Source organism: Rhinolophus ferrumequinum, chromosome 15 (assembly GCF_004115265.2).
Source record: "Rhinolophus ferrumequinum isolate MPI-CBG mRhiFer1 chromosome 15, mRhiFer1_v1.p, whole genome shotgun sequence".
Lineage (NCBI taxonomy): Eukaryota > Metazoa > Chordata > Mammalia > Chiroptera > Rhinolophidae > Rhinolophus > Rhinolophus ferrumequinum.
The window spans coordinates 34,199,771-34,221,129 of NC_046298.1; the positions used below are offsets into that span (position 1 = coordinate 34,199,771).

A 21,359-nucleotide genomic window follows, 5' to 3' on the forward strand; every position below is an offset into this window, starting at 1 on the left:
TGAGGTGGCAGCTCTAATCCCGTATCTCAGATGAGGCCTTCCTCGGGGACTGGAGAAGCCCAGTAGGAAGCATTGTTGCTGGTATGGGGCTGGCTCCTTTGGAAATCACCTGGGGCAAATGTAACAGCATCCCAGATATCCATATGAGTCACTGGGGACTATTTAGGGAGCATTTTGGGACAGGCTGACCTGAGAAAAGGGCAGGTTTCTCAGGCCCGCCTCTTAAAGCTATCTGGAGAATGTGGGGACCCTTACTGGCCCAGAGTCAGGGTCTTGATTTAGAAGTTTGTTGCCCCCCCCCCCTTAGTGAGGGCATGCTTGCACATCCGGGTACCTGCTCCTCTGCCCTCCATGGTCAGAGCCCCCAGCAGAGGGCTCATTCATGGGCTCCTCCCCAGGGAGCATGGAGGCCAGAGGCCAGGGTGGGACCTGCCGCCCTAGACTGGACCAGCCCACAGGCTTTTTTGAGCCACATGCAAAGTGTTAGGATGGTGCAAAAGTCATTGCGGTTTTTGCAATTATTTTTAACCTTCTAAACCGCAATGGCTTTTGCACCAACCTAATATTTGCTAACACTGCAACTGCACTCAAACGCAACTCCTGGCCCGTCTCTACTTACGAGACGATACAGAATATACTCCCTGGGTCAAGGTTGCCCCCAGAGGGCTGATATTCTAACAGAAACCAAGTTGGGGGTGGGTGGGTACGATACCCCACCACCACCCGCCACGTGGTTACTTAGCCTCTCTCCAAGCATCAAGTTTCCATTCTGTAAAATGAGGCTGCTACCAGCACACGCCCCTCATGGAAGTGAGAACTGCAGAGGTGAGCCATTCCACTCCAGCCTCCTGTTAGTGCAGAGGCTCCCGTCTCCTTGGGCCTCTGCTGAGGGCTGAGTGGGGCCATCTTGGGGTGAGGACGCTTTGTTGAGGGTCAGAAATCTATTTCAGTTAATTTTTGGTCAATGGTGAGCGTTTCATTTCTTAAAGCTACTGTTTCTTCTTTTCGTTTTTTCCCCAGCAGAGTGAGTGTTCAACCAATTAGCATACGTCCCCCCACCTCAGAGAAAATAATCTGGATTTGTTTAAAAAACACATTTTCCCCCCAAATTCTTCTTCCAAACCTTTGGCTCATTGTGTGTCTAGCTCTCCAACTACATGGCTGAAGTTTCACCTCACTGCAGTCTATTCCCTCTTACAGTGAATTTCCTAGGACGTTTTGTTACCGGAGAGCGGGCCCTTCTTGGCGTGGTGTCCAGGTTCTTGGCGTCTTGAGCAAAGAATTGAATGAAACACAGAAATACAGTGGTGAAAGAGCAGTTTATTAGAAGTGGAAGTACACTCCAAACAGATACCATAGAGCGGGCCCGAACAACAGAACGGCTCAAAAGGCGCTGACTGGCGAGGACTTGAGGAGTTTTTATTTCCTTCTCTTCTAGAATGGGCTACTCCTCTCTAGACGTGGGGCTGCTAGACTGATAATGGCTAATGGTTATGGTAAACAAGGGAAAGTTTGGGCAGAGAGGGGAGGTCTTTGGGTGGTTATTTCCCGTACACTATATTGGACGTGCAGGAATGTGAACGTGCAGGAATGTTACTTGACGTATCCAGGTGTCTTGGAGACCCAGTTCCTGTCTCTAACTGCCTGCCTTATGTTCCACTTGAGAAACATGATCCCCATAAGTCTCTGTGGGACATTGAGGGACCGGAGATGTCTTCTTCTGTATCTGCTTCCTGCTGAATGTGGCCGTTGTCCCTACCTACTGGGGATTCACAGGACTCTCGCCCTATCTAATCTTAGATGAGCGGAAGGAGTCTCAAAGTCCGCCTGGAGGACCATGTTGACCTCTGTGGTCGGGAGGTACTGGAAGTCTTATTGGGCCGTCACTTGTATCCCAACGGCCCCTAGATGAGGAGAGAGACATTTTAGTTAATAGAGTTAAAAGTATTGGCCCAAGAAGCAGGACTCAAAGCCATTGACACAGGGTGACTGCGTGATGAAAAATTGTTCAGCTTCATGGAGCCTGGCCTTTCTTCTGGTTTAACTGGTCATTCGGTTACTGTTCACCTGGGAGCTAGGCCTGCAAAGAGCGCTGTGCTACAATGAGCATAGTCAACAGACATTAATCACAAGCTTTAGGGTAATTATCTAAAGCAGCGGGTAGGAGATTTCTGTGATTCAGCTTAGAAACAATCTATTATTTATGATTAAGAGACTGATTTGAAAAATGATTATAACCAGGGGCTATGGAGCCAAAACATTAGTGAAAAGAAAACTTAAAAGTTTCTATAGTGAGAAGCCCTTTCATTTGGCCTATATCAGTTTCATGTTATTTTTCCCCATAAACTCCATTATTTAAGTTTTTGCTAAAGCTCTTAACCTTCACTTTCAAACTGCTTTTTCCAATTGCAAAGATGCTTGAGGTTAGAAGATATTAACACCACCTGCATTTTATTTGATCATCTCATATTTGGTGCATATCTGGTTCCCTTCTCCTGCAATGGTTTTTAAAGACATGTCTAGTCTGGCAGTGTAAACTCATTTCTCCATAGCCTCTTGTCCTCCGATTCACCTTCCTCCATGACAGAGACAGCGTCAAACCTTCACACAGATGCTGTATCTTTCTTTACCACTTAAAGTTTGTTCCAGACCTGCCTCCAAGTTTTCAAACATTTTTCTGTTCCCAATTTCACTCGGTCTTACATTCCTTCCCATTGGTGCTGACAGTAGTACAGAGCTTTTGGAGAACCCAAAAAAACCATATAACAGGTACTCACTTACCTACCTGAATTCCAACCGGAAGAACTCCTGAAGAGTCAGCGGAATAAGCAAAGTCTTTAAATGGTAAGGATTTACAGTCTAACCATAAAATAATTAGCAAGGAAAGCACAATTTAAAAGCGCTTATCTGGGAAACAATCTAAGTCTATATATATCTGAGAACTATTAAAACAATGCAATTTCACCTTTGAACTTTGTCCATTTTTGAGAGATAACTTTTTTATACTTTATTTATTTATTTTGACATTCAATATTGTTTTATATTAATTTCAGGTGTATACCATAGTGGTTATGATACGGGCCAAACGAAAGGGCTTCTCACTATAGAAACTCTAAGTTTTCTTTTCTCTAGTGTTTTGGCTCCATAGCCCCTGGTTATAATCATTTTTCAAATCAGTCTCTTAATCATAAATAATAGATTGTTTCTAAGCTGAATCACAGAAATCTCCTACCCACTGCTTTAGATAATTACCCTAAAGCTTGTGATTAATGTCTGTTGACTATGCTCATTGTAGCACAGCGCTCTTTGCAGGCGTAGCTCCCAGGTGAACAGTAACCGAATGACCAGTTAAACCAGAAGAAAGGCCAGGCTCCATGAAGCTGAACAATTTTTCATCACGCAGTCACCCTGTGTCAATGGCTTTGAGTCCTGCTTCTTGGGCCAATACTTTTAACTCTATTAACTAAAATGTCTCTCTCCTCATCTAGGGGCCGTTGGGATACAAGTGACGGCCCAATAAGACTTCCAGTACCTCCCGACCACAGAGGTCAACATGGTCCTCCAGGCGGACTTTGAGACTCCTTCCGCTCATCTAAGATCAGATAGGGCGAGAGTCCTGTGAATCCCCAGTAGGTAGGGACAACGGCCACATTCAGCAGGAAGCAGATACAGAAGAAGAGATCTCTTGTCCCTCAACTTACCATAGAGACTTATGGGGGTCACGTCTCTCAAGTGGGACATAAGGCAGGTAGTTAGTTAGAGAAGGAACTGGATCTCCGAGACACCTGGATACGTCAGGTAACATTCCTGCACGTCCAACATAGTCTGTGGGAAACAACCACCCAAAACCATTAGCCATTATCCATCACAGTTATCTATCAAGCAGCCCCACAAATAGAGAGGAGTAGCCCACTCTATTGTAGAAGAGAAGGAAATAAAAACACCAAGTCCTCCTCAGTCAGCACCATTTGAGCCACTCTGTTGTTTGGGCCCGCTCTTATCTCTTTGGAGTGTACTTTTGCATCTAATAAACTGCTCTTTTACCACTGTAGTTCTGTGTCTCATTCTTTGCTTGAGACGCCAAGAATCTGGACACCACGCCAAGAAGGGCCTGCTCTCCCGTAATATTATCTCATGGGTGGATTGAAAACTATAGGATGGGGGCAAGGGAGCACAGAGCACCCAGCACGAAGGCAGAAAGCCCACCTCCGAGCCCTTGGCCAGGGGTCTTGACCAGTTCAAGGAAGCGGCCTCCTGGATTCCTCCCATGAGAAATTCACTTTGTCAACCCAAGCAGGGTCCTCACCAACTATCTTTGTCCTGCTTTTAGAGACACTAGCCAGTAAAAGCAGCCCAGGAGGCTCCTGCCAAGCCTATGTAAGCCAGAAGAAAACCCCGGTCCAGCTTCCCTACACTACTACCCCCACCCACTCCACCGCTGTCAAAAATGAGAAAACCTCAAGCCCAGGAGGAAGGAAAGACCAGATGCCATGGGGCCCCACCCTTGGAACCCGCTGCCTCCAGGAAACCCAATAAGGCACAGACCAGCCATGTGCCCTCTCCCACCTCCTGACTGCCAGCTACTCTAACTACTGACACCAGCCCAGCTGGAATAGAGCCGTGTGACCTGGTCACACGAAGCCCTCCCTATGCTGCCCAGGCTTGCTCTGCAGTATTTTGGACTTATGACATTTCCAGTCTTAAAAGAGGATTCAGATTTCAGCTTAGCACCCAAGAGAGTCAGCCTTCAGGTGTGGGATTTGCACGGTGGCTCAGACCAACCTTTGCTACCCCAGGCCTGGAGAGGGCATTCCTTAGCTGCCCAGGCTGGTGACTGCCACCCTCTACTGCTGCAGACAGTACCCAGGATGAGGGGCCCAGGTCCAATGCTAGCTGAGCACCAGGGGCCAAATGCCAAGATACCCTTTACCTTACATCAATTTCCTCTGTTACTGGCCACACCCAGTATTGGTGAAGGTTTAGGACGGCCAGAACTCCCACACAGTGCTTGGTGCGGGGAATAGAAAATGTTACAAGCACTTAGGAAATAGATCTGGAGGGAACCTTTCAGAACACTGTTCTGTATTTTTGGTGGTAGTTAAATAGGTGAACATGTTCAGAATTGTACATTTTATCGTATCTAAGTAAGCTTCAATAAAGTATTGTTTAAAAAAAAACACTGAAAGACTATGTAGGGTGTCAGATGGGTACTGGACTTATGGGGGGGATCACTTCATAAATTATATAGATGCCTACCCACTGCACTGCACATCTGAACTAATATAAAATACAGTGTTACCTCGGTTTTCGAACATAATACATTCCGGAAGACCATTTGAGTTCTGAAATGTTCAAAAACCGAGGCACGGTTTCCCCATAGAAAGTACTGCAAAATGGATTAATCTGTGCCAGACCTTTAAAATCAACCCTAAAACTGCAAATTTAGCATGAATTTTACTACCTAATGATACCATAGATCCATGAAATTTACGGCGTTCGTAAACTGAAATGTTCGTCAACGGAGACATTCGTAAACCGAGGTACCACTGTACATTAAATCTCAACTATAATTAAATATATATATATGAGGTGTGATCAAACAATATGGTGAATGTTTAAATAAAAAAATTTATTACAGTAAAAAACACATTGCCATTACTCAAAATACTCCTCCTGGCTTCAAACACACTTATCCCATTGTTCTTGCCACTTTCTGAAGCAGTTCTGGAAGTCTTCTTTCATGAGTGTCTTTAGTTATGCTGTTGTGGCTGCCTCGACGATGTCCTGAATCATTTTGACTTTGGGGAACAGCCAAGTCACATGGTGCCAGATCCAGTGAATAAGGTGGAGGAGGACACACCGTAATGTTTTTATTTGACAGGAATTGCCGTACCAGAAGTGATGTGTGACATGGAGCCTTTACGTTGTGATCACAAAATACAGTGAATGCTGCTGCTGAGTGCCATCCAACAGAAGGTCAGGGACCTTCAATACGGGAAGCGGTGCACTGAACCTTAGCATAATAACAGTGTGTGACAAGTTTCAACTTGTTCAGTGCAGTCAGTCGGGTGTGAGCTACAGTTGAGAAAAGGTGTGTTTTAAAGTGTGCTGTAAATCATCCTCCATCGTGACAACGCTCTGTGTTACACATCGCTTCTGGTATACAGCAATTTCTGTCAAATAAAAACATTACAGTGTATCCTCATCCACCTTATTCACCGGATCTGTCCCCATGCGACTTCTGGCTCTTCCCAAAGTCAAAATGATTCAGGACATGGAAGCAGCCACGACAGCAGAAGTAAAGACATTCATGAAAGAAGACTTCTAGAACTACTTCAGAAAGTGGCAAGAATGAAGGGATAAGTGTGTTTGAAGGGAGGGGGAGTATTTTGAGGGGGATTAATAGCAATGTGTCTTTTACTGTAATTTTTTAAAAAATTTAAACAGTCAATGTATTTTTTATCATACTCCGTATATTTGCTGAATATATCAATCAAAATCAACATAATTCAAAATTTTCTCCTTTCTCCTTAGAGTTTGATAACCCCACTGCTCTGTATAGAATGAAGCTACTGGTAAAGGGTAATGTCTCCCATTTTCCTCAGAGGTCGAGGTGCAAAGGAGTCACTTCTGATCCCACTGTCCCTCTGCATGGGTCAAATGAGAAATTGAGGACAGCTTCTCTCCTGCTCTCATGCCCACTCTTTCCACTCAGTCCTGATTTCCCCAGGACTGCTTTTTAGTAATGCCAAAGGCAGCAGGGCTCACTTGAATTCCTGGGTCCTGTTTTAAAATTCTTTGCCTTGGGTTACTTTCAAACAGGACCTTTCTAGAGCCATATAAAGCCTCACCAGGACCAAGAAAGAATGGAACTGGCTCCTGGTGAGACTGGAAACCTGTAGGATGAAGAGGGACAGGTACCTCTTTCCCAGCAGTCCAAGGTCTCCTTGGAACAGTCTGGCCTCATTGCCCACTCCAACCTCCAGGCCCAAAGCCTCTCCTCTGCTCCTGAACGCCTGTCCATTCTTTAAGGCCCAGGGCATTCCAGTTCCTCCACGAAGCAGCCCAACAGTCTGGTCTCCACCTCTCAGCTGCCTTATTTCATATCTTTGCCCGCCTTGCTCTCCTTCGCATCCTGGACTCTGAGCTCATCTGCCACCCAGCAGGAGGCTGGCAGAGCCAAGTGCTGCACAACTCTCAGCCCTGCCAGGACATGCAGGCCAGGGATTGCTGAACTTGCAAAGGACATTTGTAATGTGTAATAAACTTAAAGCAGAAATGTAAAAATGTGCACTCAAGGAATAAAATGTTCTCATAGAAGGCAGGAAAAAGACAGGGATGACAAAAGTGGTTCTCTAGCTGATGTGCTAATGGCAGTGTTCCCACAGACAAGCCACTCCTGCGCACAGGTCTGGAAGGTGAAAGACTGGGGGGCTGCTGCCACCTTTCAGCCTGTCTACTTCAGAGTTATTTGCTAAGTCATCTCTTAGGGAGATGATACACGGTTTTAAATCCTGGTGAGTCTTTCTAGCCCTGGTAAAATGATAATAAATCACAATTGTTTAACCGTTGAACAAGTTTAACAAAATGTAGAAGAACTACAATTTTCTATCTCAACTTCCCATGTAACCAAGAGCATGTGTATAACTTTAATACAGACCGAGGACCAACACTGGTGCTCATGTGCTTACCCAAAACAACGCAGGCCTTAGCTAGGAAGGATTCATAAAAGGATTGTTCCAGGACTCTCCCTTTATGTACCACTGTCTAGAGGTCTTTGTAGCCTGATGTCCCTGGGTCCTTCCAGCATGGCAGGGACAAGCAGCCCTCGATAGCTGGCATGACCATCAGGAAGTCCCAGTGAATGGTCCCGAGAGGCTGGGATCCTCTACCTAGTGAGGTGGCACAGAGTGGAGCAGGACCACGGCCCCTGGCATCCTTCTCTGTGGTGGCAGTGAGGCAGGGACCCCACCTTGGCGCTCAAAGTCAGGGCTCTCAAAGGGGGGGGAGGGTAATGTGGCCCTAGAAAAATGACCTTCTCAGGGGAATCGAGAAGGGCTGGGGGAAAGGGCAGAACAGGTTTTGTAAACTTACCGAGTCACGAGTATCAGCACCTTGTTTTCTCCCAGACAATCAGTACTACCCGGAGCTAATGCACAGGTATCTCACTGCTGCACCTGATGATGGGCTCATCCAGCCAAACTTCTCTAACACACAGGATGAGCGCTCCGTCCCGCCTGGCTGTGCCCTCTGGGGTTTTCTAGGAGCTCAGAGATGGGCCAGCTCATTCGGTCACATGTTAACCTGAGCAAGGGGTCTCACGGGGCCCGCCTCAGCGGCCATGTGGCCAGAAGACACACACTGGCAGCTATAGTTTAGTTGCACATTGTTAAAAGAAAGCAAAATGTAAAAAATGAATTAAATTTCTGAGATAGTTTATTTCTTCCTTGCCCGGAGGAGAAAACACACTGCAGTGTTAGGTGGGATTTCGCCCCTTCCTGTCCTGGTTAAGGCAGACCTTTCAGACAGAGGGGCCCTAGCCCGGGGGCTCCCGAAGACTGGCAGGTGGTGGTGGGGGGTTCAGGTCACAGTAGCTGAAGACGTAGCCATCTAACACGGCTCCCTGAGAGCTGCCGTTGAGGCCAAGATCTTCCAAAGTTCTGGTGTTGTTCCACAGGCCTGTCCGCTCCTGGGTAGCCTGGAGAAGTGCTCGGATTCTTTGGTTTTCCTTGGAGGTAGATTGCCAAACAATTTCAAGCTCACCTTCCATGGCTCTGAGAGAAATCAACAGAACAAAGGAAGAGTTTTAAATAGCACCACTACAAGCTATTTATAGAGCCCTTCTGAATCCTAAAGTACCAAGAACTCAAATGGAAGAATGCTTCGCATCAAAGAACAGAGCCCATTGGGCTTAGGTTCTGAAGCAAAGACGCCCAGTGTTGAATGAAGCACTAAGGTCTCCTGGAAGTAGAAAAGAATATAAGACACAGGCTAAAGACAACTTCTTACCTTTCCTCCCTAAGTTTTGCCTTTTCTTTTATTTTGGCATCAATGCACATATCCTTTATTTCTCTACAGAATTAACACGCATAAAAATAAACTACAATAACTGCAGTGGTCGACCTATACACAGTGTCCTGGCTGTGGGCACCCACATGGCCTGGGCCTGCAGGCCTCTCCTCTGTCCCCTCTGCTTGTCCCCACTGTGACCTGGCCGACACTCAGGCACCTTTCACGGGCATCCATCCATAGAGTCACTGATGGGCCCAGACATAGAGAGTCAGTAACGGGCTGAGGAGGGGACCGTGGGGCGGTGGGGCTCATGACTAAGGACACATCCTCCTGGCCTAGACCAAGTGCCAGGAGGACGAGTGCCCAGAGGGAACCAAGGCTTGAGAAAAGGAAAGGGCAGAAAAGCAGATTTTTCTGAATCAGGACTCTGTGACAGGCATAATGTGGGGTGCTGAGGAAACAGGGCAGACAAACATATCCATGTCCTCAGAGGGCCGTGGTCCACTGGGGGCACAGACCAGGACACCAATCCCCAGCTCACAGGGTGATCAGCCCCGTGGAGAAGTATAGGGAAGAGAACAGCAAGCCTCCTCCCTGGAGGAGATGCCTCGTACAGGATGGCAGGGTTGGGGAGGCCAGCTCCTTCAAAGACACTCCCAGATGGTTAGGGAAAATGTTAGAAACTGGATTACAGGTGGACTTAGCACTATTGTTTACAAAGGAGAACAATGAGATTCAGGGAGACCAGTGACATGCCCACGTCCACTATTCACTTTTCTTGTGAAATATTGGTTCCTTCCAAGGCCCTGGATGCCCACTGAGTGTTAGGCACTATTTAATTAAACTTTGCCTAAAAAAATCCCCAGACTTCTGTTTTTTAGCACAAAAACACCTAGGTGTTTAATAAAGTACAGCAATCATGATAAATGAATGGCTAAACTCAAAACAAAGACTAGGGCAGGAAAAAATGAAGACTAAACTGAAATCAGAGAGGTAGGTAAACAAAATGTTGGTATTGCTTTGAGGACAAAAGCCCATAATAGCCCAATTTTTGTAGAACGGAGAATAGGTCTTGGGCGCATGTAAACTGGGTGTGAAAGAAAACCCTATACTCTCTCATGTCCATGTTTCTCCTCCTCTTCCTGGATACACGCTGAGCTATGTATTCCTGAATTAGGCAGGAAAGTGGAAGCACCTGAAGGACCTTCACAGAAAGGATGGTTGGGTGGACAACCTGACGATCTTCAAACCTGCTCTGAGAGGTGAAGAGTCTACTGTTCTCAAATGCATTTGGGGAAAAAAAACAAAGACAATGAGAGAGAGAGAGAGAGAGAGAGAGAGAGAGAGAGAGAGAGAGAGAGAGAGAGAGAGAGAGAAGGAAGTAGAGAGGGAAGGAGGGAGAGAGAGAGAAAGAAAAAAAAGAAAGAGAAAGAGAGAGAGAGAGAAAGAAAGAAAGAGAGAGAGAAAGAAGAGGAAGGAAGGGAGGAAGGAAAGAAGGAAGGAAGGAAGGAAAGAAGGAAAGCAGGCAGGCAGGCAGGCAGGCAGGCAGGCAGGCCGGCCGGCCGGCCGGCCCGGTGGCTCAGGCGGTTAGAGCTCCATGCTCCTAACTCTGAAGGCGGCCGGTTCAATTCCCACATGGGTCAGGGGGCTCTCAACCAAAAGGTTGCCAGTTCAACTCCTGAAGTCCCACAAGGGATGGTGGGCAGTGCCCCCTGCAACTAAGATTGAACACGGCACCTTGAGCTGAGCTGCCGCTGAGCTCCCGGATGCCTCAATTGGTTGGAGCGCATCTTGCCGGTTCGACTCCCGCAAGGGATGGTGGGCTGCGCCTCCTGCAATTAGCAACGGCAACTGGACCTGGAGCTGAGCTGCACCCTCCACAACTAAGACTGAAAGGACAACAACTTGACTTGGAAAAAAGTCCTGGAAGTACACACTGTTCCCCAATAAAGTCCTGTTCCCCTTCCCCAATAAAATCTTTTTAAAAAAACAAAAACAAAAACAAACAAAAAAAAAGAAAACCCCGAAGTGACATGGTGATGGTAATTATAAAAAAAAAATTAAAAAAAAAAAAGAAAGAAAGAAAGCGAGCTAGATAAGTCATAACTATTCCATGAAAATTTCAAAAAAATGCAATTTGAATTTACATTGCTCCCATGATTAGGCATCGCCAGGCCCTGAATAGAGTGAACCAAGAGTAAAAAGCCAATTTTGAGACAGTCAGTCAAAAAACCCAATAGATGGGCTAAACAGTACATTGAACAGTGCCAAAGAGAGAAGTTTAAAAAAAAAAAAAAAGTACGGCACATGGCAGTATTCAATAAGGAGGTCTAACATACATTTAATGAGTTCTGGAAGAAAATTTAGAAAGAACAATAGGAAATGACCTATTTTATGAGATGGCTGAGAATTTTCTAGACTAAGACACAAAATCACACATATAAATTATACAAAGAAGGGAAGTAAAAAGAAATTCATAGTTAAAACACATAACAATGAAACTGTAGAATACAAGAGACAGAAGAGATCTTAAAAGACAGAAGAGAAAAGATGGATCATTTATTTTTTTTAAATGACAAGACATCTTAAAAGCAACAATGAAACAGAGAAGACAATGGAATATGCTGAGAAAAAGCCTGTCAAGGTAGAATTCTGCAAAAATCATCTTACAAGAATGTGATGAGGACAAAATGCAGATGTTTTCAGCTACACAAAACTAGAGAAAGCTACTCCCAACAGACTCTCACTAAAGAAACGTCTAAAGAGGGGTGGCCGGATGTCTCAGTTGGTTAGAGTGTGAGCTCTGACCAACAGGGTTGCCGGTTCGATTAACGAATGTACTTTAGGAAGAAGGAAACTAATCTGAGAAATAAAGTTTGAGATCTAAGAAAGAATATGTTAAAAGATAAACTGAGAAATATGAAAATTTTAATTTTTTTAGCAAAGTTCAATTCGAATCTGGTAGCACCTCATCTAGAAGAAAGAAAGAAAAGAAAAGAAAAAAGAAAAGAGAAGACAAGACAAGACAAGAAAAGAAAAGCGACCTAGATAGGTCATAACTGTTCCATGAGAACTTCAAAAAATGCAGTTTGAATTTACATTGCTCCCCATGATTAGGCATCGCCAGGCCTAATCGTATAAAGTAAAAAGCTTTTTTTTACTTTGAAAGGAGCCGTATAAAGTAAAAAGCTTTTATAGGCAGAAGGGAGCAGGAACAGGGAAGTTATATGAGGCAAAAAAGTAGGTTGATTATTGCAATGTTACTTTTCTTTAGGGGGTAGCAGGGACCTATCAGGCAGATTGCCTAACTAGTGCTGATCAGGTGATACCTGATTGACTGGTTTAAAGTTCCATTTTTGTGAGAGCCGAAACTGTAAATTAAGTCTTGGTTTGGTGACGTAGGGCTTAGCATAAACAACTACATTTGGGGCTTGTTGTCTTGTTTGTAACAATTAGTAAGGAAAGAAATTGGTAAACTGTGGGCAAATCAAAATAAACAACTATATAAAACTAATAACATTTAATTTGGGGGGGCTAAAAATAATGACATAAAATAGACCTTTGTTTATTACCTCTATCGACTGACACCAGACAACAGTAGCACATAAACTGAGTGGGAAATAACTAGATTAAAGCATAGATCTTGCAGGTGGCTGGATGGCTTGGTTAAGAGTGCAGGCTCTGAACAACAGGCTTGCTGGTTCGATTCCCACATGGGCCAGTGAGCTGCGCCCTCCACAACTAGATTGAAGACAACAAGCTGCTGGAGGGGCGGCCAGATGGCTCAGGTGGTTAGAGCGTGAGCTCTCAAAAACAAAGTTGCCTGTTCAAGTCCCACATGGGATGGTGGGCTGCGCCCCTTGAAACTGAAAATTGAAAACAGCGACTGGACTTGGAGCTGAGCTGCACCCTCCACAGCTAGACTGAAGGACAACGACTTGGAGCTGACGGGCCCTGGAGAAACACACTGTTCCCCAATATTCCCCAATAAAATTTATTTTTTTTTAAAAAGCATAGGTCTTGCATTTGGGGAGAGAAATGTAGAGATGCTGATTAAATTGCTATTTGTTAACGTTAAATATTCATGGTGAAATTTTAAGGGTAACCTCTAAAGGGACAGAAATAGAAATGTATAACTTTTAAACAATGAAAGCGCAAAAAAATGGAATGGGGAGAAAGTGAAAAATAAAGTTCCATTCTATTAATGCAATTCTAAACCTCCCATCTGTCAAGAAATTTGGTATTGGCCCAACTTTTTACAAAGTGACTATTCATGGTGGTAAGAATTTCTGTGACTACAAAAAGCATGTTAGACAAGACTTCATTCTGCCGGGCATTAAGAAGCACTTGGGTGATGGAAAACAAACAGATAACCGCATTCTGCATGGCGTCAAATACATGGATGCTACTATAACTTGAAGAAAATCACATTGGAGAGTCATTATGATTCTTCTGTATACATCAGTGTATATTCCAGTCTGTCAAAGACAACCCAGCCATTCTGAAAGGGAGGACTCAGTATGAAACCAAAACAATGTGAGGGACCACCAAGTTCACCTTCACAAGCATATGATATTCCCCAATGTTTTTAATACACTGGCAATACTTCTTCTATCATATGTTTAAAGGGTAGAGATGTAACTGACATAATCTGCTGATTACGATCTTCCAAAAAGGGAATGACCAGAGATTTTAAAGTTATTGGAAATGAAAAAAAAAAAAAAGAGAAAACATTTAATCAAAAATTAATAAAATCTCACAAGAAAATGGAAAAGAGAAGAAAAAAGGGGATGACACTTAGGGGATTGAATTGATTTAGGAAGTCCAATATTCAAACAGAAAATTTTCAAGGAGGAATTAAAGAAAATGAAGAGCTGGGATGTAATGCACAGTATGGTGACTATAGTTAACAATACTATGTTGCATATTAGAAAGTTGCTAACATAATAGATCTTAAGTGTTCTCACCATAACAACAACACAATGGAAATTATGTAAGGTGAAGGATGTGTTAACTATTGTGGTAATCATTTCACAATATATACGTGTATCAAATCATCACATTGTATACCTTAGACTTACACGATGTTACATGCCAATTGCTGGGGGAAATTTTCAAAAGAAAACAAAATGAGGAGCAAATAAAAATCAAGACCAATATTAAATTCATATAAAACTAAAATGCAAACACAGAAATAAGCAATTAAGTAAACAAAACAGATCCAGAGGGTTTTATTGGAAAATTCTACCAAAAATTCAAAAACCAAACATGAAAGGGGGCTGGGGCAGCCCTACCTTTTCTGCTGCAGGGCCTCGTCCAGGATATCCTGCTTGTCCTGCAGCATCCGATGAAGATGCCTCATCTCTTGCTGGTACTGAGCTGTCTTGTTAGCAAAGTCCTCCTGCTGCTCTGTCAGACGATGACTAATGTCACCCAGCTTCAGTGCTGAGTGCTTCTTGTACTCCTAGCGGAGAAGGGACTCTATGAGTGAGGGGACACTGCTTGTTGCCCAGGTCGACAGCCTCCTGGATGCATTCCCTACCCACTCCCTTGGGCTGTCAGAGCTATCCCTGGATAGGTCTGATCTGGGAGGGCAAGTCTGGATTATAAAAGTCATGTAACGTAATAAAAGAATTTCAAGTATAATAAAACCAAATTTCTAATTTGTATCATGCCTAGTTTTTTTATACGCTATAAATGAGACTAAACAGGAGGACCTTGTAAGATTTGTCATATTCTATGGGTAAAGAGATGACTGAGATAAAAGACGAATTCACTTATTTTCCTACTTACATTTTTATTGTATGGTATTTATGGTTATGAATTTCCCTCTGAGGCTTTCTAAAACTGTTGTCACATAGATTCTGACTTATAGTTCATAAGATTTACTTCTCTTTAGAAATTACAACATTCTGGAGGCAGGTCCAAGATGCTGGCGTAGGAGAACCTATAGAGAACCACAGGAACTCGACCCCTCAGAAAAACACATTGGATTTAGAGCAATTCCTCCTGAGAGACAAATGAGAGGCAATTGAACATCTTCTCCACAACAACCAAGGAAGACTGAATAGAGAAGTTCGGGGAACTGGGAGAGCTCCCTGAGAGCTGAGAGAACTATTCAGGACTGGAGGAACTGGTGAGCGCCATTGTGCATGTTTCCCCTGCACTTGAATAGCGGGTGGGAGCTCTCTCCAGGTTCTCTGGAGAAACTGCAGGGCCACTGTGGCACGTCCCCAGCCACCCCTCCTGGAAGTAGGTCCAGCAGGAACACAAGAGCGCCACAGCATGCCTAAATGAGGAGACTGATCCAGCAGTGTAGCAGGGTGAGAGAGATGGTGATGGTGGTGCTGCTGCTGCTGCATTTACCTAGTGGGCTAAGTGTGCACGGGGCGCCCCAGTGAGAGTGTGGAACTGGCAAAATGCTGTGGTACCCACATGCAGGGCTATCCCATACAGAGAAAATGCAGAAACAGTGGGGCACTGCCACATGTGCGCTCAGAGCAGCCCGGCCCAGAGCCGGTTGAGGCAACAGACGATTAAAGCAACAAGGTACTCTGAGCACACGTTGGGCAGCCCAGGCCACACTGGGCAAGCCGAAGGGCAAGGAAGCACACACACACAAGGCTGCCCTGCCTAGAACCTATTCCTTCTGACCAGGCAGCATACCAGACACTGCATGTGCCTGCCCAACTATAACTGGCCTACCAAAAACATCTGGCACAGAGATTGGGAGAGATAGCTATTTCACTTAACTCATAGGAACAAATACAGAAAGTCTAACAAAATGGGAAAACAGATGAATAAGAAATTTGAATAAGAAATGAATAAGAAAAAAACCCCAAATGAATAAGGAAAAAACCCAGAGAACTCTAATGAAATGAAGATAACTCATTTGCCTGATAAAGAATTCAAAGAAATGGTTATAAGGATGCTCACCAAACTTGAGAGTAGGAAATAGGGAAACTCAGAGAGCACTTCAACAAAAAGTTAGAAAACGTAATAAAGAACCAATCAGAGATAAAGAATACAGTAAATGAAATGAAGACTAAATTAGAAGGAATTGAAAGCAGTTTAGTTAATACATAAGAATAGATTAGCAACCTGGAAGACAGAACAGTAGAAATCACCCAAACAGAACAGCAAAATGAAAAAAGAATTTTAAAAGTGAAGATAGTATAAGGGACCCCTGGGACAACAGTAAGTGCTCCAATGTCGGCATTATAGGGATTCCAGAAGGAGAAAAGCAAGAGAAAGGGGAAGAAAATATATTTGAATAAATAATGGCTGAAAACTTTCCTGATCTGGGGAAGGAAACAGACACTCAGGTCCAGGAAGCACAGAGCATTCCAAACAAGATGAACCGAAAGAGACCCACATCAAGACATATTCTAATTAAAATGGCAAAAGTTAAATAAAAAAAAAACACAACAAGACAGCAAGAAGTAAACAAGTCACATACAAGGAAAACCTCAGCTGATTTCTCAGGGGAACTTTACAGGACAGAAGGGAGTGGCAGGAAAATGTTTACAGTGCTAAAAGGAACCTATGACATAGAATACTATATCTGGCAAGATTATCATTCAGAATTGAAAGAGAGATGAAGAGTTTCCCAGATAAGCAAAAACTAAAGGAGTTCACTACCACTAAACCAACTTTACAAGAAACGTTAAAGGGTCTTTTTTATGCAGAGAAGAAAAGGCTATATAACCAGAAATAAGAAAATACTGGAAATACAATCTCACTGGTAAAGGCAAATATATAATAAACACAGTGAATCAACCACTTACAAAGCTAATACAAAGGTTAAAAGACAAAAGTAGCAAAATTTACTAAAACTACAATAAATAGGCGATACACAAAACAAAAAGATATAAAACACAATGTCCAAAACAGAAACAGTGGTGGGGGGAGTAAAAAATGTAATGCTTTTAGAATACATTTGAATTTTAATGCCTAACAGCTCAAAATAGACTGCTATAGATATAGATAGATGGATATATATGAACCTCATGGGAATCACAAACCTAAAAACACAAAAAAATATACAAAAAATAAAGAGAAAGGAACCCAATCAAAACAGAAATGAAAATGAGCAAATCAAAAGGAAAGAGATCAAGAGAAGAAGGAACAAAAACAAACAAAACAAACAAAATGGTGATAAGCACATACCTATCAATAATTACTTTAAATGTAATGGACTAAATGCTCCAATCAAAAGACATAGGGTGGCAGAATGGATAAAAAAAGCAAGACCCATCTATATGCTGCCTACAAGAGACTCACTTTAGTTTGAAAGACACACAGTAGACTAAAAGTGAAGGGATGGAAAAAGGCATTCCATGCAAATAGAAAAAAAAGAAAGCCAGGGTAGTAATACTCCTATCAGACAAAACAGACTTTAAAACAAAGAATGTTAAAGAGACAAAGAAAGACATTACATAATGAGAAAGGGGTCAATCCAAGAAGAGGATATAACAATTGTAAATATCTATGTACCCAACATAAGCACACACAAAGATATGAAGCAAATATTAATGGACATAAAGGCAGAAATTAACAGTAATATAATACTCCTCTTACCTCAGTGGATAGATCATACACACAGAAAATTAGTAAGGATTTAATGACCTTAAATGCCACATAAGGTCAGATTAATTTAGTAGACATTTATGGAGCACTTCATCCAAAAACTGCAGATTACACAATTTTCTCAAGTGTACATGGAACATTTACCAGGACAGATTACATACTAGGCCATAAAGAACAAGCTGTGATAAATTGCAAAAGATTGAAATTATAACAAGCATATTTTCTGACCACAATGGCCTAAAACTTGAAATCAACTATAGAGAGAAAACTGGAAAAAAAACCAAATATGTGGAGATTAAACAATAGGCACTAAACAGCTAGTAGATCAAAAAGGAAGTCAAGCAGAAAACAAAAAACTACCTTTGGACAAATGAAACTAAAAACACAACTTTACAAAATGTATGGGATTCAGCAAAAAGTTCTAAGAGGAAAGTTCATAGCCATACAGGCCTATTCAAAAAAGCCAGAAAAATCCCAAATAAACAATCTAACTTTACACCTAAAGGAACTAGAAAAAGAAGAACAAGCAAAACCCAAAGTAAGTAGAAGGAAGGAAATAATAAAGATCAGAGTAGAAATAAACAAAACATAGACTGAAAAAAAAAAGAAAAGATCGATGAAACTAAGAGCTGGTTCTTCGAAAGGATAAATAAAATTGACAAACTTTTTAGCAAGACTCATCAAGAAAAAAAAGAAAAACCAAATAAATAAAATCAGAAATGAAAGGGGAGATTATAATCAACACCACAGAAATACAAAGGGTCATTAAAGAATACTATGAACAATTATATGCCAACAAGTTGGACAATCTAGAAGAAATAGATAAAATCTAAAAACATACAACCTTCCAAGACTAAATAAGGAATAAACAGAGAATCTGAACAAACTGATCACTACCACTGAAATTGAAGCCGTCATCAAAATTCCCAACATACAAAAGCCCAGTACCAGATGGCTTCACAGGTGAATTTTACCAAACATTTAAAACATTTAAAAATTAATACCTATCCTTCTCAAACCACTCCAAAAAGTTAAAGAGGAAGGAATCCTTCTGAACTTATTCTATAAGGCCAGCATTACACTGATACCAAAACCAGACAAAGACACTACCAAAAAAGAGAAATACAGACCAATATCCCTGATGAACATACATGTAGATGCAAAAATTCTCAACAAAATACTAGCAAACCAAATTCAACCATGATCAAGTGGGATTTATAACAGGAATACAGGGTGGTTCAACATCCACAAAACAATGTGATCTATCATATCAAAAAAACCAAGGATAAAAATCACATGATTATCTCAATAGATGCAGAAAAAGCATTTGACAAAGTTCAACATCCATTTATGATAAACACTGTAAACAAAGTTGGTATAGAGGGAACTTAAACTTAAACTGATATGGTCGCATATGACAAGCCCACAGCTAACTCAATGTTGAAAAGCTGAAAGCTTTTCCTCTAAGATCAAGAACAAGACGAAGACGCCCACTCTCATCACTATTATTCAATACAGTACTGGAAGTCCTAGCCACAGCAATCAGACAAGAAAAAGAAATAAAAAGCATCCAAATTGGAAAGAGAGAAGACAAACTGTCACTATTTGCACATGACATGATACTATACAGAAAACCCTAAAAAATCCACCAAAAATAACAGAATTAATAAATAAATTCAGTAAAGTAGCAGGATACAAAATACACAGAAAGCTGCCACATTTCCATACGCTAATAATGAATGATCAGGAGAAATTAAGAAAATAATCCCATTTACAAACGCATCAAAAAGAGTATCTAGGAATAAATTTAACCAAGGAAGTGAAAGACCTGTATTCTGAAAACTATAAGACACTGAAGAAAGAAATTGAAGAGGACACAAATAAATGGAAGGATACACCGTACTCATGGATTGGAAGGATTAATATCATTAAAATGACCATACTACCCAGAGCCATCTGCAGATTCAATGTAATCCCTATCAAAAGACCAATGGCATTCTTTTTAGAACTAGAACAAATAATCCTAAAATTTATGTGGAACCACAAAAGACCCTGAATAGCCACAGCAACCCTGAGAAAGAAGAAAGTTGGCGGTATCATGATACTGGTTATCAATCTACACTACAAAGCTATAATAATCAATACAGTGTAGTACTGACACAAAAACAGACACAAAAATCAATGGAACCGAATAGAGAGACCAGAAATAAACCCTTGCATATATGGTCAATTAATCTACAACAAACACTTATTGGGTGTTTTCTACTACCTTCTGAACACAACCAATAAACATAATAATAAATAAATTACATGGTCTGTTAGAAGGTGATCTTGTCTTCAGGGGAAACAATAAAGCAAGGTAATGAGAATCAGGAGTGTGGACAAATGGATGACCAGAAACTAAATAGTGAAGGTATATTTCATTGGTAAGATGACACATAGATATGTGGGGGAGGGAGGAAGCATATAAAATATATATGAACAATTTAATTAACAATAACTAAGCAATAAATATAATATTAACAGAACATTATCAGTATCAGACCTGAAAGGCCCCAAGTGTCCCTAAGATACGAGCTGAATTTCATTTCTGCTATCATCTTTCCCTTCCTGCCTAGATTTACAGTCTATGCATGCAACAGTTTCATTTCACCCGTTTTAAACTTTATGTAAATGCAATCATATTATAGGTCCTCATTTGTGTTGTACTTCTTTCACTCAGAAATGTTTGTGAAATTCATCTACATTATTGTAAATATAATTTGCTCATTTTCATTGCTATTAGGTTTTCTTTTATGAATGCATTACTATTTATCTGTTCTACTGCTGATGAACATTGGGTTAATTTGGGACAATTATGAACAATGCTGATGTGGTCATTTCTTTCCATGATTTCTGGTGCACGTTCTCTTATCAGTTAAGAGTATATATTCAAGGGAGGAATGGCTGGCTTGTGAGTTATGTGAATGTTCTGCTTCCCTAAAGGTTTGAACCAATTTCCAGCTCCAGAAGCAAGGTAGAAAAGTTCCCACTGCTTCATGTCATTGTCAAACACTTTGGATTGTCAAACTTCTTAAGTTTTGACCTTGTAAGTGCAAAACGGGTAAAAACATACTTTCAACCTTTCACACTTTTAACATTTTCTCTTTGCCTTTGGTGTTCTGTAGTTTCACTACAAAGTGTCTAAGTGTGGACTAAATTTACCATATCCTCATTGATTTTAAAACCGTGTCAGTGAACATTCTGTGATACAGCCTTCATATCACACAGATCAAATTCTTAGAAAACTAAGACCTCTGCTAGGAATCTATGATGCCATTTAAAAGGCAACACAGGGGCCGGCCTGGTGGCTCAGGCGGTTACAGCTCCATGCTCCTAACTCCAAAGGCTGCAGGTTCGATTCCCACATGGGCCAGTGGGCTCTCAACCACAAGGTTGCTGGTTCAATTCCTCAAGTCCCACAAGGGATGGTGGGCAGCGCCCCCTGCAACTAAGATTGAACACAGCACCTTGAGCTGAGCTGCCGCTGAGCTCCCGATGGCTTAGCTGGTTGGAGTGTGTTCTCTCAACCACAAGGTTGCCGGTTCGACTCCCACAAGGGATGGCAGGCAGTGCCCCCTGCAACTAGAAACAGCAACTGGACCTGGAGCTGAGCTGCGCCCTCCGCAACTAAGACTGAAAGGACAACAACTTGACTTGAAAAAAAGTCCTGGAAGTACACACTGTTCCCCAATAAACTCCTATTCCCCTTCCCCAAT

The 21,359-nt window shown here is 42.1% G+C and overlaps 1 protein-coding gene across 1 annotated transcript in view; it reads right to left on the minus strand.

Moving 5' to 3' along the window:
• Positions 1-8: 8 nt before the first annotated feature.
• The window catches only part of CEP89 (centrosomal protein 89), a 67,416-nt gene continuing 46,065 nt past the window's right edge, over positions 9-21,359 (minus strand). The window contains exons 18-20 of the mRNA XM_033128931.1: positions 14,307-14,476; positions 8,095-8,774; positions 9-96 (exon numbers count right to left, since the gene is read on the minus strand). Of these exons, the coding sequence (XP_032984822.1) occupies positions 8,537-8,774; positions 14,307-14,476 (408 nt within the window). The 3' untranslated portion in view covers positions 9-96; positions 8,095-8,536. The remainder of the gene's footprint in view (positions 97-8,094; positions 8,775-14,306; positions 14,477-21,359) is intronic.